The sequence below is a fragment of the Podarcis liolepis genome (genome assembly GCF_965112155.1).
Source record: "Podarcis liolepis genome assembly, chromosome: 3".
NCBI classification, from domain to species: Eukaryota; Metazoa; Chordata; class Lepidosauria; order Squamata; family Lacertidae; genus Podarcis; species Podarcis liolepis.
Window position 1 is genome coordinate 80,984,255 of NC_139557.1, and position 18,212 is coordinate 81,002,466.

At 38.4% G+C, this 18,212-nt stretch overlaps 1 protein-coding gene across 2 annotated transcripts in view; it reads right to left on the minus strand.

Moving 5' to 3' along the window:
* Positions 1 to 378: 378 nt before the first annotated feature.
* The window catches only part of ADSS2 (adenylosuccinate synthase 2), a gene marked incomplete at its 5' end in the record, with an annotated part of 30,273 nt that continues 12,439 nt past the window's right edge, over positions 379 to 18,212 (minus strand). Inside the window, 12 exons of one of the 2 annotated variants that reach the window (XM_083496934.1) lie at positions 379 to 975; positions 2,004 to 2,153; positions 3,595 to 3,692; positions 4,183 to 4,307; positions 5,226 to 5,380; positions 5,688 to 5,814; positions 7,549 to 7,630; positions 7,846 to 7,953; positions 10,692 to 10,758; positions 12,890 to 12,940; positions 14,114 to 14,182; positions 16,650 to 16,752. In XM_083496934.1, the coding sequence (XP_083353060.1) occupies positions 923 to 975; positions 2,004 to 2,153; positions 3,595 to 3,692; positions 4,183 to 4,307; positions 5,226 to 5,380; positions 5,688 to 5,814; positions 7,549 to 7,630; positions 7,846 to 7,953; positions 10,692 to 10,758; positions 12,890 to 12,940; positions 14,114 to 14,182; positions 16,650 to 16,752 (1,188 nt within the window). In that variant the 3' untranslated portion in view covers positions 379 to 922. The remainder of the gene's footprint in view (positions 976 to 2,003; positions 2,154 to 3,594; positions 3,693 to 4,182; positions 4,308 to 5,225; positions 5,381 to 5,687; positions 5,815 to 7,548; positions 7,631 to 7,845; positions 7,954 to 10,691; positions 10,759 to 12,889; positions 12,941 to 14,113; positions 14,183 to 16,649; positions 16,753 to 18,212) is intronic. The other variant, XM_083496935.1, reaches the window with a different exon arrangement.

Consider the following 18,212-nt stretch of genomic DNA (forward strand, 5'->3'; position numbering starts at 1 on the left):
TATTTGCCAAGATGATTTTTAAAAAATCTATTTACAGTAAAGTATTGGCTTCAGTATTTATTTATCTAGGTAGCCCAATGTGTCCCTAACAGGACTGCCAGTAGCTCCTGTGTCTACATTCAAGGACCCGACTATGCATCCAGTTTCCGATAATCCTCTAAATATTTGAAATTTGATGGATTTGACACTAGGCTAATGAACTGATGGATCACTGGGCAGAAGGAATAAAAGCTGAAATGCAGAAGTATCATAACAGCTAAAAATGTATTAATGAACTCCTTTCAGTAGTGAGTATAATAGACCTACAATATGTTTTCTGTATCTTACTTTATAATTTAAGTTGTTGCACTGTTTACATATTAAACATCCCTTCCAAACTATCATTTCATAATAGTTTTAATAAAAACCTGTAACAAAAAAGAGTTTTCTTCATCATTATAAAATCATCCCTCTCTTTAATCACACATTACTACAGCAGCCATACAGGTAACAACAGCTTTAGGAGTACAAATGAGGATGTAAAACTCTGTGCAAAACTGCATTAATTATTTTAAGCATCTAAAATTTCAGGAAGTAACACCACCAAAAGCAGAGACAATAAAGACATATGGTCATGAAAGTAATATACAACCTTTGATTTAGAAAGGTAGTGTTGGGACAAACATCTGAAGGAGAAAAAAATCTGGTGGCACCTTGACAAATGGTGGCAATAGTGACAAATGCCCTGGAATTTGTGAAGTGATACTGATAGTTGCCAAAGTCTTTTACAGCAGTAACAATTATTTGTCCAGACCATCTTTAGCTCTTAAATACAATGTCCAACTTCCAAAAATCATTGCTGCTTAGGTTAAGAATAATAGATATAAGAATTGACAGTCTCTTTGTGGAGTGTGCTTTCTTTTCTTCCATTTATCTAGTATCTTTAGAAGAGCTGAATCATCGACTCCCTGGATTTTCCTACTCCAATCCATTTAACTGCAGAAAGAAAAATATATTTTGCATGACACTCTGAAGGAACAGATGACTTAGGATACTAGTGCAAATCCTACACCTGTCTACTCAAAAGAGTCTTACTCCCAAGGTAAGTGCATACAGAACTGTATTCTACGGATACTTTCAAAGACTTACCAAAATCATTGTTTCTCAATAGTCATGCAGCTACTTAAAGCTAACTGTATGATATCTTACTCTTTAATGTTATTTACCTGATGTCAGTAGTTCTGTTCCCCTAAGGCCAAAGCTTTTCAAGCAATTTTGAAAAGCATTACAGAATTGGTTACTGATTTCACTCAAATTAGTAATTGGTATTCCCCCCCCCCCCAAGATATAATCCACAAAATCTCGGTATATTTCACTAAAACATTCCCTTTTTAATATTATTTCTATTTTTTCAGTTTTAACAATGACATCTAACCAGAATGCAGAATACAAAATATCAGAAATATCACAAGTAAAAACTTAGCAAAGCTAGGAGCGTAATCTAACACATACAACTAGAAAATACTACTTTGATTAGAGAACAACAGCAATTACAGAATTTTATTCTCTAGTTCCTCAAGGTGATTCGAAAGGCTCTTCCAAATCTATTTAAATTAATGTCTCAAGTTAAAACAATTTCATTTTCAGGACTCAAGACCATGAAGTGATCTGGAAACAAGTGAACAGGTTTACAATGAAACAGAAATGTTATCCATGCTAGTCACTAGCTTGAAAGCCAAGACTTCAGATTCCTTGATTTATCTCTTTCACTGAGTGTGACTCTCAGGAATGACTAGTTCTAGAAATAGCTACCTACACAAATTATGAATTACTGTGAAGCAGTATACAGACCCTCAGAGCAACTTTACCAATTATGATGTTTCGCGTTACAGACCCAAGTCTACAAACCGGCAGTTACAAACATAGTGATGAGTAATACTCTCAATGACAAAGCATTTCCTTAGAAGTACTTCTGCTTCTAATAGATCCCTGAAAACATTTTTTTTTTAAACTGCTTTGCTTACCAGGAATTCCTAGTTCCATTTCTATAAATCGAACATAGTTTTGTGCATTTACAGGCAGTTCATCAAAAGTCCTTGCATTTGATATGTCTGTGTTCCATCCTGGGAGGGTCTCATACTGAACCTCTACTTTATTTAAGACTTCTTGGTTTGCTTTATTAAAAAAAAAAAAAGGCAGCAGTGTAACAGATAGTCTTACTGTTGACAATAATATCAGACTTGTTTAATCATTCAGATAAGCAAATTTTACAACCTCAAGTCACCCAAAGGAATAAAAGATGAAGAAACAAAAGAATGGCTGTGCAAAACAGCTCAGTAACCAACTTAACAGCCATCCCAAAATCCTTTACATAGGTGAAATATAGGGAAAGGAAGCTAACTACTGTGAGGGAAATGACAGATTCCCTATAAAGCAGAGATGATGAACCTTTTGGGTCCAGAGGCCAGATCTTAATCTCCTCCACCACGCATGACAGGTTGGTGAACCTGTCAAAGTTGGTCCATGGGAAGGAAAACTCCCATGGAGTTCAGCAGGGCTGAACTCCTCACGCAAAATTTCAATACTGCTTTATCCAGGTATCAGCTGTACAAGTAGGCAATGCAGCTGTATCTCTGTCTTAACATCCGATACCACATAAGATGTCAGGTGTAGGTCCGGTGGGTTTGTGGGGTTGTTGTTTTTTTTTGAAAATAGCCTCAGGAGCCAAATAAAGAGATTTGGCAGTCAAAATCTAAGCTTGGAGGTCAGATGTTCCCCACTCTGCTATGGGGGAATTAAGGGCAACTAACTATAGAGTGCTCTTCCCAAAGAGCCTCCCTTAGTACTTATATTAACATATTTTAGGAACTAGGCAAAGTATTCTCCTGGACATTTAATTGCTAATACCTCAGGTGCTCTTGTTAGAGCATTTTTTTCATTAGTTAATTTTATGGTTATCATGCTCATTTTGTTTGGGGTCAGTGGAGTTTTGGGGATTCATCTAACAAGTCCCATCAGTGGAAGCCTTGTACCATGATTTCAGCTTGTCCAACATGGTTTCTCCTCCGCACTCCCCAAAAATGGCTCGGGGTGTGTGTGTCAGAACATCCCACAGAAGAGGGGAGGGGGGAGAGAGAAAGAGGATTATTCTATTTGGCAATTTGCTATGCTTGCACAGACAGAACGACTGAAAGAGTGCAATGTTGAATTCCACTCTGACTATTCTGAGGAGTAATGTATGATCTGTTGGTACAGCATGAGACACTTGATCTCAGTTTCATGGGTTCCAGCCCCACATTGTGCAAAGGACTCCTGCACTGCAGGGGTTTGGACTAGATAACCCTCAAGGTCCCTTCCAACCCTAGAATTTTATGATTCTGTTATTTTAAGTATTATTTACTGTGTTTTAATATTTCACGTAATTTTGTACGAATCAAATTTTACATACTGCAATTTGCCTTGTGGCTTTTATATCAGCTGATGAATAAATTACAACAGAAGCAACAATAAAAACAACAGTAGTGAACCTACACTATAGTGAGGGGATACATCTAGCATTAAATATACCACTGGAAAAGTTATAGTATGGACACACACATGATCATATGTACTCACCTGGAAAATGAGGTATGATTTTATCATTTATTCTGTAAGCAACACCAACTTTAATTTCTGGAAATACATCCAAAATATCCAATTTGGTAAGAGCCAATCTGTTTTAAAATAAAATATTGATGTGTTAGTTAGGTATAGACAAATATAAGCTATAATCTTAGGAAGTAAATTTGTTTATTTTTAAAGAAAGATATAAATCACTAGGGCTTACATGGTTGCTTAGTCTTTGAAGCCACGCTTACCCATGTATATGTGACAGCCTACCTTTAAATCTTGCTTTAAAATTATAGACTAAAAAAAAGTAACCTGGGAAAACCCTGGAATTCCAGAATAAAAGCCAAAGAGAGACTACGAACATTTAACATCAGATAACTTTCTTCCAGAAGGAATATCATAGTTATTAGCATGGCAGCTGGCAAGTCTTACTTCAGTACTGTGACTTTAAAAACCATTTTGTCTTCCACAGTGAGTCTTCAAAACATTGTTCTTTACTTAAAGGGTGCTAGTTTCATTCCCATTACTTCGTATTGTTTCTACAAAGTATTATACTCTATTACAGTGCACTTGCTACCACTACAAACTACTCACGCAGTAAATCCATTGATCATGTGAGCGTATCTAAGCAACACCAGATCTAGCCAGCCACATCTTCTTTTCCGACCTGTGGTCACACCAACCTCTTTCCCACGTGTCTGCAGTAATTCTCCAATTTTCTAAGAAACAGAATATAGTCATGTTATACACTGGAGTAATATTGTTCATTTCTATGTAAACACAATTTACTGACAACAGAAAACAAAATCTACTTTACATTTCCAACCCCACATAGTGCACAAAACTTTTAACAAGGATGAAGATACAAGTACAGGAGCCACCTTTAATGCCAGGTATCAATGTGAAAATACCATTGAGCAGGCCATTTTCTCAACACTCCATGTTGATTCCATTGTATAATGCCTACCTGCTACCTCAAAGGAGTGTTGTAGCTCAGTTATTGTTTGTGAAGCTCTGAAATCCTTGGCAATCTTAAATTGCTAGTCCTGTTAATTCAGCTTGGAATCAAAAAGGCAAACTGGTTCACGTGCATCGTCACTAGTAATAAAGATTCTGCAACTGGAACTTAGTTAACAATTCTGCTGCTGATTCATGAGCAAGAACAGAATTCAGCTTGCTCTCCGACAGAAATATAGGCTCTGCAGGACTGAGGAATAAGCAGTAGTTAAAAACTTTTTAAAAGCACATATAAACACCCAGGCAGCAGATCTGTGGACTGAGAAACTTACATTTCAGACAGAAAGCAGCAGCACTTTAAAGTATGTGGTATACAGAATCTGATGCCTGGGAGAGTACAGCCATGCATACCTTAAATCATTGGTCTTCAACTGATGGGTCAGGAGCCACTACAGGGTCACAACCTGTTCTGAGGTGGGTCGTAACAAAAGCACAACCACCATACAAACATATGGTTAAAAAAAAAAAGGATATGGGTCCCCAAATGCATATTGGATTAAAGGTGGGTCCCAGGTGTTGGGAAAGGGTTGGAAGACCACTGTGTTAGATAATATTTCTGAGAACTGTACATTCATTTACTTTGTTCCAATAACTCACATTAATGTTAATGCTATACTTACATTGTCTTGTTCTGTGGGAAAGGCACCAATTCCAACTCTAGTTGTGTATGCTTTCACAACTCCATATACTTCACCAACGTTCTGTGGTGGCATACCCAAGCCAGTGCAAACACCTCCCACGGTACAATTTGATGAGGTCACGAAAGGATAAGTTCCTGTTTCAGAAGGGCAAGGAAGAGAAGATAGGAATGAACTAACAGTAGCACAATTATATAAAATATTGCATCTTTCTACTGAAAGGTAATTGAATAGCAAGTAAGACTGGTTGTTATTTAAAATGACAACACATCCTTAAAAATAGTGGTATACTTCCAATCCCAAGATGTACAATGAACATTCAATGTATAAGAACGACTATAATGCAACCAGTCTTAAACAGCTGTATTCTGCACAGTCCTTCAAATACACATGTAACAAGTACCTCACACATTGTGACTATGATAAAAAAGACTTTATACATACCAAAATCAATGTCCAGTAGTGCTGCATTTGCACCCTCTACTAAAATTTTCTTTGGTGGGCCGTGTAAAGCTTCATACATAAAGTATACACCATCTCTCACCATTGGTTTGAGCCTTTCAGTGTAACCCTAAGACAAACATGTCCTAGAGATTAGAATGTAGTAAACTACAATCTTCAAAACACACTGTAGACACTGTACCAAACAGGCAGGCAAATAATTATTCTAGTCTTGTAATAAAATAAAAGTGTCATTTGCTATTTGTTAGCCATGTCAACTATAGGCTATTCTTTGTGTCAAGGAGAATGTGCATAAGAACAAAGCATTTATATGTCATTCATTAGTTCTTTCTCAAGTTAAAATTATTAAGAGTCCTGCTGGATCAGACCAAGAGTCTAACAACTAATCCACTATGTTGTTTCTAACACTTGCCAAATATCTGCAGAAAGCTCACAAAGAGAGCAGGAAGAAAAAGTCTTCCCCTCTTTGTCCCCCCTGCAAGCACTATTTAGGGACACACTATTTGTGAATTTTGAGTGTCCATTTAGCTACCACAGCTAATAGCATTGGTAGACCTATGCTCCACAAAATTTGTCTACCACTGTCACTGCCACATCTTGCGACAGCATAATCCTCAACTGAGCTATGCACTGCATGAAGAACTACCTTTTCATGTTGTGTGTGAATGAGAGTCAGTAGAGCAAGGTGGATGCTCCAGAGGAAGACACCTGATAAAGGCAGAAGTTGCATGACCTTGGATAGTTCCAAGCAACACTGTTACAAATCCATTTCAGTCAGTGTACCTCTCATGCAGTAAGAGGAAGAGTAGAAATGAATGTGCTAGTCACTTCACTGTGTTGGTCATTACTATTACCCCCCACACGCTGGAGTGCAGACATCTGCAGTGGGGCACCTGCTGAACCTAGTAGGCCCCTTGCGAACTTGAGAGCCCTGCATAAGCAGAATTCTAAATCTCACAGGGAGGCTGCATAAATATGGCAGCCTCCCTACTGCAATGACTGGAGAATAGCAAAGGAAGGCATGATGGGGCAACAAAGGTATCAGGTAGCACATCTGCCCCGTTTTTGCTCATGTGATTCTACCTCTGTCAGGGAAACTAACAATTGAATATGATTACAGTATGCCTTTTGTCCATTTCCCTTGGGCCAGACTATCCCTCCTAAGTTCTGCCTACTTTTTGAAGAGCAGAAAGCTTTACAGGTCTAGTCCTCTGGCATGAAGTTTAGCACTCCATTACATCTCAATCAGCTTCTGCCTTATGAATTGTCTGTATTGCTGAACAGGCATAGGTTACTGTGACGTTCAGGGTTGGGGTCATGTCAAGGTTCACTGGGTGACCCTGAGTTCCAATACTATAAGAGAGAGAAAATGTGTTTTGATCCATATATTTTCCCAATACCAGGAATGACTGTATGCAAAAAAGGCTTTAACCAATGATTTTCTGATGTAGGGCACAAACCTTTACCAAGCTATACACTAGCTCTCAGAAGAATTGTCACATCAGTGTAGAATATGAGCTTCTAAAAGATAAAAAGACCACAGGATTCCTTTTCTACATGAAATGTAAGATTCAGCAAACAGGTTTAATTCAGTAAATAACTGACTACTGTGATAAAGCTACTGGGTCATTTGTTTCTGACTTATGATAACCCAAATGCAGGCAATTTGCTAGTTAAAGCAATAAGTTAACTGACTCTGCTTGTGTGTCAGAAGCAGTGTTTCTTTATCTTTTTATCAGAAGAAACATACAAAGATAAATCCATCTGTGTGTGTGTGTGTGTGTGTGTGTATGTATGTATATGTATATAATGGCAAATAATTCACAACTCCTCTATAGTTTACCTTCAGTCTTTTCAATTCTCCTTCAATGTCTATCTCTAAGGTAGGGTAAACAGACTTGTACTGGTTGGCCAACACTTTGAATCTAAAAAGTAAAATAAGTACAAATAAATTATGCTTGCAACAGGTTTTTTTAAAAAAAACCTTGATAAAGATTTTAACTTAACACATGTGAAAACAAAAAGAGACTCACAAATGAGAGATCCAGTAAGGGATTTTTTAGAATATGAAAATCAGAATATACAAGCCCTAGTAATAAATTTATTTGAAATATTTACATTACTCTAGAGAAGTGGTTACCTTTCTGAAAATTCATTGAAGTCAGAAACTAGATCACACATTCTGAGCCCACTTCGAGCTGCTTTAGAAGAATACACTGGACCAATTCCCTTTTTTGTAGTTCCCAAGCTTTAAAACACAAAAATAAAAAACATACACATACTACACAATCTGTGACTATCAATTCAACTAGGTTGTTGTTAAGTTTCTAAAAATAAAATTACTCTGGAAGTATGTTGTACATACTTGGTAGTTTAAAATTATCATTCACTGAGGTAAAACATTTCCCCCAGTGGGCACCCAGGAGAAGAGAAGATTAAGAAGAAACAGAATGCTGGCAGGTAGTGCAAAACATCCTCAGAAGTGTTACTTGTAATACTGATATACAAAATACTTAAAAAGCTACAGTCTAAACATTATTTAGTATTTACCTTAAAGGATGAACGAACATATTATCACATTGTTTATATGTATTTCATATGCATTTCTTCTGTGCAAATCTCAATGAATTTTCTTAACAGAGACTGTAGTGGTGTGAATCTTAGCATGCTAAGAGTGAAGAGCTTACTTAAAAGTAAAGCAACATACAGGGTATATCTCAAACGTGGTGGAACACTGCTGAGAACTGAGACTAAACAAAAACAACACTATCATTCAATGTGGTCAGAATAGTTTATGCTTTTAGACCACGGTTATATGGAGTAAGGAGCTCATTATTTCCTGTTATATGACCTGCACTATACTTTTCTTCTCAGCATGGCTACTGCACATGATAAACCATTTGCCTATCTCCACCCAAAGGCTATAAAACTGCTCTGTGCCAATCTTCCATTAAAAAGCCCATAGAATTGAGGAAACCTATTCCTGGTCAAATTATGAATCAAGGATCTTGGATGCCTAACTGTAAAGTCTGTCTTAGAACTGTGTTGCCTGAACCAAGGCTAATTAGTCCTTCTGTCATAGCAAGAGGTCTTAAGACAACTCCAACAATTGGTTTAACAAACTACAAGTTGTCCCACAGATGATCAAACAAACCATGGAATGTTTCCCAAATTTTTGTTTTGTTTTCCAGCTGCTTTTGCCGCAAGCCTTTAGTAGTCTGGTGAAAATCTGGGGTGGGATGAGCAAATACACCATTGTTAAGGATTCTGGGTTCATATGTAATAGCAAGCCATAATTTAAATCAAGGTTCATAAGCCATCAATAAACCATGATTACAGATCATGATTTGATGGCAGTGAACAAACCATAGCTAAGCTATTGGGGAGGTTCACACAACACTAAGTTAAGGTTTAATCAACAATGGTTAGGTATTGTTTGCAAAACAAGCCAATGGCATCAATCAAGAAGTAGGACAGGTTGAGATTTGCAATGTTAAGAGTAAACAAATCACAGATGAAAAAGGGAGTGGAGAAGAATGTAAACACAGCCTGTTATGAGTCTCATACAATGACCCAGTCAGATTTTGTTTTGTCTATATCACATTCTGTGATACTAGCAAAACTTCAGATATGCAAATTTACAATACAGACAGGCCAAGTTCTGGAAAATGGAAAATGTTAACTGCACAACCAACTTTTTCACAAAAGGAGAAAATTTTCCTTAAAAGAGCCACTATCATTAATGCAGCAGATCAATTCCCTGTCAAAGTAGGGCAACAACCTAGACTTCTAGAGTCCATTCGTTATACTATTCCTAAGTATCAACAACCACAGAACTCTTGAGTCAGGTTTGTATTATTTTGATTTATTTTAAGAAGACATGATTAATAGTTCAGTACTTCCCCACTCCATCCATATTTGCAAAAGGAAATATGTCAAGTTTGATTCTTGCCTTTTTAAAAACAATCAGCTGTGCAATTTAAAAAAATACTAACTGCATGGATGGAAATGAAATCAACATCTTTATGTTGTACTAGTGCCTAGGAATATATCAAGAAGAGAGGGGTACCCTTAGATCTACAGATTTAGCACCGTCACCATGATTGAGGAAGGATACATAATCCAACGAAATAACATGCAAATAAACAAGTCCCACCCCAGGACAGGCTGACAGGATCCTGACCAAGAATATTTCCTCTTTTGCCCATGACCAATCTAATTCTGAATGTACAAAGGAATTAAATGTGCTAAAACCCAGATATGACTTTTCAAATTTCACAGAGGGTGTGAAAGTTTCCCAATCATTCAATATCATACCACTATCATTTCAATGGATCAGTGTGGGGTAGAAAAATAAAAAGCACACACACTAGTATTTCCTAGTTCTGACCTTAATTCATTCATCATAACCTTATCACATGACATCACCATTACGCACATTAGGTAAGAGAGCTTAAGAGCCTTGAATCTCTGGAAGACACCCAAAATATTCTGTACTCATTATGCTGTAACATGATCCCAGAGATTCAGATACATTTCCCATTCCTGCTGAAGAACAAGATTCACATCAGTGATAAAGAGCAACAGTTTTACGGGTATGCTACTTGGAATTTAATATATGCTCTGCAAAAAATATATCCAAGTGAACTGCAAAGGTATTGAGGCTTACAATTTAAGAACAAAATTGTTGTGCAAAAACTTATGTCTTAAGTGTATTCTAAAGTTGAAGAGAATTTTGTTGCGCCCTTGAGGTTGAAAATAAACTAACTAATTTTGAATCCTTGAATCACATGTCTTAAAGTACATACAAATAAGTGGGAATGTACAAGTGTCCCAGATTTCCTTGCAAAAACATTAAGAAAGAATCTTATTGCAATGCACCCTTATTGAATAGATTCTGGAAGTGTACTGGCTGAAAGGCCCTCCCGGTCACTCAAAATTTCTTCCAGTATTTACAATTAAGACATTTGACAACACATAACATACTTCTTTCCTGCTTGCTCTTGTCTTTGCTGTTCCTGGATGCCATCAGCAGCTTGATGGAAGTCAAATACTAGGAATTTGAAGGGTACAAAATGAACTCTGTTGTATTAATACCTGCATTAAGTACCAAACTAAAGTAAGCTATTATTTCTCATTAATGTATGCCAAAGTATTTTGGAAATCATCATTTGTTCTAGATATATAAACTTTAAGTAACAAGCACCTGGAGAAAATACAGCTGTTTAGTAAAATAATATTTTAGAAAAAGCACTTGAATTTGTGAACACAAAAGTCAAGGCAAACAAAAGTATGCAAACAAAGCACTACAGTATGCTACAACTCAAGAGATGCCAGTCAAACCTTTTCTGTTCAAAAACATTTGCATTTCTCCAGGGCTACTGACATTCCAAGCATCTTAAAATTCTCTTATATTGCAGAAGTTATAGAGGCTGAATAGAATACATAGAATGCATCTTGTTATCCCAATAACTGGGGGGTTTGCACTAATCATCAGGGACGCGGGTGGCGCTGTGAGTAAAACCTCAGTGCCTAGGACTTGCCGATCGTATGGTCGGCGGTTCGAATCCCCGCGGCGCGGTGAGCTCCCGTCTTTCGGTCCCAGCTCCTGCCCACCTAGCAGTTCGAAAGCACCCCTAGTGCAAGTAGATAAATAGGTACCGCTTTATAGCGGGAAGGTAAACGGCGTTTCCGTGTGCTGCGCTGGTGCTGGCTCGCCAGAGCAGCTTCGTCACGCTGGCCACATGACCCAGAAGTGTCTCCGGACAGCGCTGGCCCCTGGCCTCTTAAGTGAGATGGGCGAACAACCCTAGAGTCGGACACGACTGGCCCGTACTGGCAGGGGTACCTTTACCTTTACACTAATCAGCATCAATATTCTAAGACTGACAAAGGCAACAAAGAAATACACCAAAAGGGTGGACTTGCTTTGTCAATGGCCGCACGTGTTGAAAGGGGCTATAAACACACAATTATCTGAAGTGGAAACACATTTCGAACATTAAAGTGAAAAGGCTGGTTTTAATATACCCTGCTTCTTATCAATATTAGGTAACTTTATTACACTGCTTAACAATCTTTGTTTAAATTGGTTAATCTCTGTGATACAACAGCAGTTGCTAGTGTTTTAAGGCAGGCAGGGAGGGAATTGTTCCTGAGAAACTACTTAAGAACCATGCTATTCATTGGTGATTTGCAGCAAAGGAGGGGACAATCCAAGGGCAGCACAATGTTTTCTTGTCTCCTGATCAGCTTAGCTGGATAGATTGGGGAAATGTCCGCCATCTTCATCTGTTATGAGTTTGCTAGACCTTTGATGCTTGCAGTAGAAATCATTTTATGTGCAGAAGAGAAAGCCAAGGTACTTCCTCCCTTGCATTTCTTGTTTGATGGGACACCAAAAAGGTAGACGAATAAAGACACGCTTTAGGCTAGATGTTGCTCATGTTGCCATTTGGTCACCCCTGGTATAAATTGCATTAGTATGCAGTATAGAAGACATAAAGGTAAAGGTAAAGGGACCCCTGACCATTAGGTCCAGTCGAGGACAACTCTGGGGTTGCGGCGCTCATCTTGCTTTATTGGCCGAGGGAGTCAGCATACAGCTTCCGGGTCATGTGGCCAGCATGACTAAGCCGCTTTCTGGCGAACCAGAGCAGCGCATGGAAACGCCGTTTACCTTCCCCGCTGGAGCGGTAACTATTTATCTACTTGCACTTTGGCGTGCTTTCAAACTGCACATTTATTTATACATAAGGCAATAAATAAGATGATCCTCCAACCATTCATCTTGACAAATTCTTGACATAAACATTCATTTGTGGAAGAACACATTTACTATAAAACAATTACCAGTTTAGATAAAAAACACCTCTTGTTTAAGAGTTTGATTTCCACTTTGATAGCCAATGCAGTATTTGATACCAGAAAGCTAGCTTTAGAACCCTGTCTACTATGTTGGGAGGCTGTTCTCTTTCAATAGCTGCTGTTGAATAATGTAGGGGGGTGTCTACATTTGAAGTGGGCACAACAAAAGGCCCCACTATGTGCATGGAACATTCCCCCACAGCCCTTTGTATTCTAACCTATATTACTGCTAGATATTTACAAATGAAAAACAAATCAGAGCTAGAGATTAAAAAATATTTTGAATCATTTAATATATTTCAATATTTTTTACTTACCAATATGAGCTCTGTCAGATATAATTAATCTTTTTTCCCAACCTTCCAATCCTTTGAAAAGCAACAAAAGAAATATTATGGGGGGAAACACATTTAGAAATCAGTTACTTTTAATGGCCAACAACAAAATTCTATGCATTTTTAAAGAGAAGAAAATTCCACTGCCTTTGGTGGTACTTACTCCCAAGTAAGTGTGCAAAGGATTACAGCCTAATGTGATCAGTTGAATGAAGAGACAGTTTAGAAAATATCACAAAACTAACTCAATGTATCTTGGAAAAACCAAACAAATTTCAGTCATTGCTATTTGTCTCAAACATACAATATCTTGAAAATGGATCTATATAAAACACTGGCTTATGAACACTCTAACTCGCAATAGAAACACTAGATATTTATTTAATATTACTTCTTCCATTTAAATTCTATTTCATCATGTGGCTTTAAAAAAAAAGTGGTGCATTTAGATAATCTGAACACTAATCCAACATTCTTGGCCACTGAAAATTTTAAAATTATATACAGCGTGTATTTGTATTTTATTTTTTATTTTTTTAATAATATTTATTGCTTTTACAACAATTTAAACACTACAGAAAACAAAGAAAAAACAATACATTACAATACAAAGACACTACCTTACACTAAGACATTAAACTAACAAGACAAAACAAAAACAATTTTAAAACACATCAACAAAGAAAAGAAAACAAAAGAAATTTCAATGTTTTATCTTTCTTTCACATATTTCCATGACCTCCTCATACCTCCCTTTTTGTATTCCACTTCTATTAATTATTTCAGCAATTCCTTTCCATCTTCCCGTTTCCTATCCTATAATTATCTTAACACATTTCAGCCTTATTTTTCTTTTAATACTCTATTAATCTATTTGTACTTAATTCCTTATAACCTTTCTACTAAAGCCATATCACTTCATTCCAACATTCTTCTAGCATTCCTTAATTTGTATTTGTATTTTAAAGTGTTGTATGTCATATACCACTTACTTTAAGTGCTAAATAGAAATAAATGGGGGGGGGGGAATTCTGAACAAAAGAAATAAATCTTTGAGAATTGGTTACTTTTTCCCTCAATGCACCAAGTGGATACCATCAGGCAACTCAGGAGCAGAAACACATTGGTAATTACCAAGTTCTGCTATATACCAATGCGAGAGAATCCTCGCCATCTCCCTACGATACCTTAGAAAGCTGTTCTTACCTTTTCCTTTTTTAACATTTTTCTCTGCTTCTTCAAACAATCCTGGCAAGTGAATTACCACACCATTTCCTGGGGAAAACACGAAAAGGGAGTGATCAATGAGGAACACAAGAAGGTTAAAAGTCTCAAAAACCCCAGTTTTGACCTTGCAAAAAGGAAAAGCATTTACCGTATTTTTCGCCCTATAGGACGCACCTAGTTTGGGGAGGGGGATAAAGGAAAAAAAATTATCCCCCCCCCAGCCGCGGTAACTCTCCCAGGGCTCCCTAGGCTGCAGATAGCTTCCCGAAGCGCGGGGCACTCTGCTTCAGTGCACCCCGCGCTCCGGGCAAGCAGGCTGCTATCCGCAGCCTAGGGAGCCCTGTGGGAACTCCCGCGGACTCCCCAGGCTTACGGATAGCTTCCTGAAGCCTGGAGAGAGAGGGGGGTTGGTGCGCACCGACCCCTCTCGCTCTCCAAGCTTCAGCGAAAGCCTGCATTCGCCCCATAGGACGCACACACATTTCCCATTCATTTTTGGAGGGGAAAAAGTGCGTCCTATAGGGTGAAAAATACGGTAAATACTAAAATATATCTTATATTACTTACTTTTCAGTTAAAGTCTAGGGCATTGGTAGGCAAACTAAGGCCCGGGAGCTGGATCCGGCCCAATCGCCTTCTAAATCTGGCCTGCGCACGGTCCAGGAATCAGTGTGTTTTTACATGAGTAGAATTTGTCCTTTTATTTAAAATGCATCTCTGAGTTATTTGTGGGGCATAGGAATTCATTCATTTATTTTATTTTTACAAAATATAGTCCGGCCCCCCACAAGGTCTGAGGGACAGTGGACTGGCCCCCTGCTGAAAAGGTTTGCAGACCCCTGGTCTAGGGCTTCAATCCAATGGTGACTTTGTACAGTGGTACCTCAGGTTACAGACGTTTTGGGTTACAGATGCTTTGGGTTACAAACTCCGCTAACCAGGAAGTGGTTGCTCCAGGTTAAGAACTTTGCCCCAGGATAAGAGCGGAAATCACGTGCCGGCAGTGCAGCGGCAGCAGGAGACCCCATTAGCAAAAGCACGCCTCAGGTTAAGAATCGTTTCAGGTTAAGAACGGACCTCTGGAACGAATTAAGTTCTTAACCCGAGGTACTACTGTAATCACACGTATAAGGCACTGAAAGCACCCAATATTTGGGTAGTAGGGCGGGGATGTGGGAAAAGGAGCACAGAGGGCTGGTGTAGATTAGAGTCATGTGCGCCACTCTATACAAGCATTAGTGCTTTCCACTAAAGGTAAAAAGGACCCCTGGGTGGTTAAGTTCAGTCAAATGAAACTATGGGGTGCAGCGCTCATCTCACTTTTCAGGCCAAGGAAGCTGGTGTTTGTTCACAGACAGCTTTCCGGGTCATGTGACCAGCATGACTAAACTGCTTCTGGCACAATGGGACACCATGATGAGTGCCAGAGCACATGGAAACACCATTTACCTTCCCGCTGCAACGGTACCTATTTATCTACTGGCACTGATGTGCTTTCAGACTGTTAGGTTGGCAGAAGCTGTGACAGAGCAACGAGAGCTCACCACCATTGTGCAGATTCAAACCGTCGGTGTTATAGAGCCCCAAAGGTATTTCCTAAACTGGGAGTTTATCTTTTGGAAATATGATCCTGATATAAAAACCTAATTTGGCTCAAAGCTCCCAGTAGAGGCAAGGTTGAAGACGTGGTACTTACTTGCATAGGAGCCAACTACTAGGGGACAAGGTTCCTTGGCCCCCCCCCATAAAATATTTGAGAGGGCTGCCATCCAAAGTTGACACCCTTGCCCTCCTCCCAGTATTTTATTCAAGTTGGCACCCCTGCTTACTTGGAAGGGCAGGGTCACATCCAGAAGAGTTTAGTCTGATAATCTAGTCCAGGGATAGTCAACCTTTTTATAGCATCTTTCTTGACGGCAAAATTTCCTTACTGCCCACCAGTGCTCAATGGAAGGAGGATTCAGCCTGTGCCGTAGAACCCCTACCGCCCACCTAGAATCCTGAAATGCCCACTATTGGGCGGTAGGGACCAGGTTGACAACCCCTGATATAGAGGTTAACAACCGGACAAAAAAAATGGATTTTACGCATTCTAATGGTAGCCAAGAGGCTGATATTGAAGAACTGGAAGAATAAAGACATGATCTCCTTTAATCAGTGGATTGATAATATGATAAGACTTGCAACCTATGAACGGACTGCTTACAGACTCTGCTTGGATAAATACCAGAATATTTGGAACAAATTTATACAAAATGTAGTAGGCTATTAATATTAATATTTACATTAGTATTAAGATAATAATATTAAATTTATAAAAGAATGTATGGGTTAGGGTATTTTTATATATATTCATATGTGTTTTTTCCCCTTTACACAGTTGTGTGTTTTGTTTTTTCCTCTTTATGTATCACTTACTGCTTTATATTTGAAAAAAATTCTATAAAATAACAATTACCCCCAAAAAAGACTTCAGACTGTAGAGGTACAGTATATTCTGAAAAATACTACTTACCAATAAAAGCCGTAACTTTTGGATTGATGATACCACTGGGTAAGAGATGGAAATCATATTCCACAGAATCTACTACGACAGTATGCCCAGCATTGTTGCCTCCCTGCAGGTAAGATAGGATGTATTATTCTTCATTTTTTCTTAAAATAGTTACTAAAAGCTCACATTAGAACTAACAACCCTTTCATACATGTTGTTCCTGTCTGTTACTTGGAAGAAAAACAAATCAAGCTACTTTTTGCTTAACTTGGTAACATAAACAACAAATCTCAAACCTGTTACTAACAGTCTTGAATGTATTGACAGTTGATTGGTCACTGATTTAAACTTGCTTCTAAGATGTATTTTCATTTACAAATACACCCACAGCTTTTCAATCAAATTCACAATGCAAAAACTGTTTCTAAAGAAATAAATGCAAAAACTAAGCTTCACTGTGTGTCATGTGAAGTCAGTTGTTTTGACCAATGAAAGACCTCATTACTCCTAAAGCATTCATATTTTAATAAACTGTCGTAGTTGAAACACTGGTTCAGAACCAATGTGTTATGCTAACTATAATTTTAATATATTTATACCTCATAAAATTTATACACTGCTTGATTGTAAAAAAAAAAACCAAAAACTCAAAGCACCAAGAAAATTACCGTATTTTTTGCTCTATAAGACTCACTTTTTCCCTCCTAAAAAGTAAGGGGAAATGTGTGTGCGTCTTATAGAGCGAATGCAGGCTGCACAGCTATCCCAGAAGCCAGAACAGCAGGAGGGATTGCTGCTTTCACTGCGCAGCGATCCCTCTTGCTGTTCTGGCTTCTGAGATTCAGAATATATTTTTCCTTGTTTTCCTCCTCCAAAAACTAGGTGCGTCTTGTGGTCTGGTGTGTCTTATAGAGCGAAAAATACGGTAAAATGAATCCACTTGAATTGACAAAACTGCCACAAAGAAAACTCACAACTTACTTCTGTAGTGTGATGTTTGATTTTGGAAGATATTCCTTGTAAAAAATATGAGAACCCACGCCTTGGATCCATGTTTTGTGGCACGGCAGCACTGGCAAATGCTAGGTTTCTTATTTTTTTGTTCAGTCAACCAAGAGACAAATGTCACATTTTCAGGAAGATCCATTTTACTGGCTCCAACCTGTGTGTGCATGCATGTGCCAAAGAAAGTGCACGCTGGTTTTCATATTCTGCTTTCTCCTTTCCTCTCTCTTACTCCAGCCTCTCTTCCCCAACTCCTGTGTCACCCAACCTCCAGCCCCCTCCTACTTCCTGCCAGCAATTCTACTTTCCTTTTGCAGTCTCCCATCCGGATAGTTATCCTTTCTCCCAGTTTTCGGTTCATTTGCTCAAGTGTTGTTCTGAGGTTTAAAAACCATACAGAGATGAAAGACAAAATGAAGAACAACACTTTCCCTACTTCCTCTTCCATTGTTTGTTGATCTGAGGCACACTTGGTGCTTAAGTAGGAAAGTGTGTCACTCTTCACCACTTCTTTCAGCATTATGTATTTTTCAAAGAAAAAGCACAAGCACTATCGCCACCTCATGAAGGAGGGGGCTG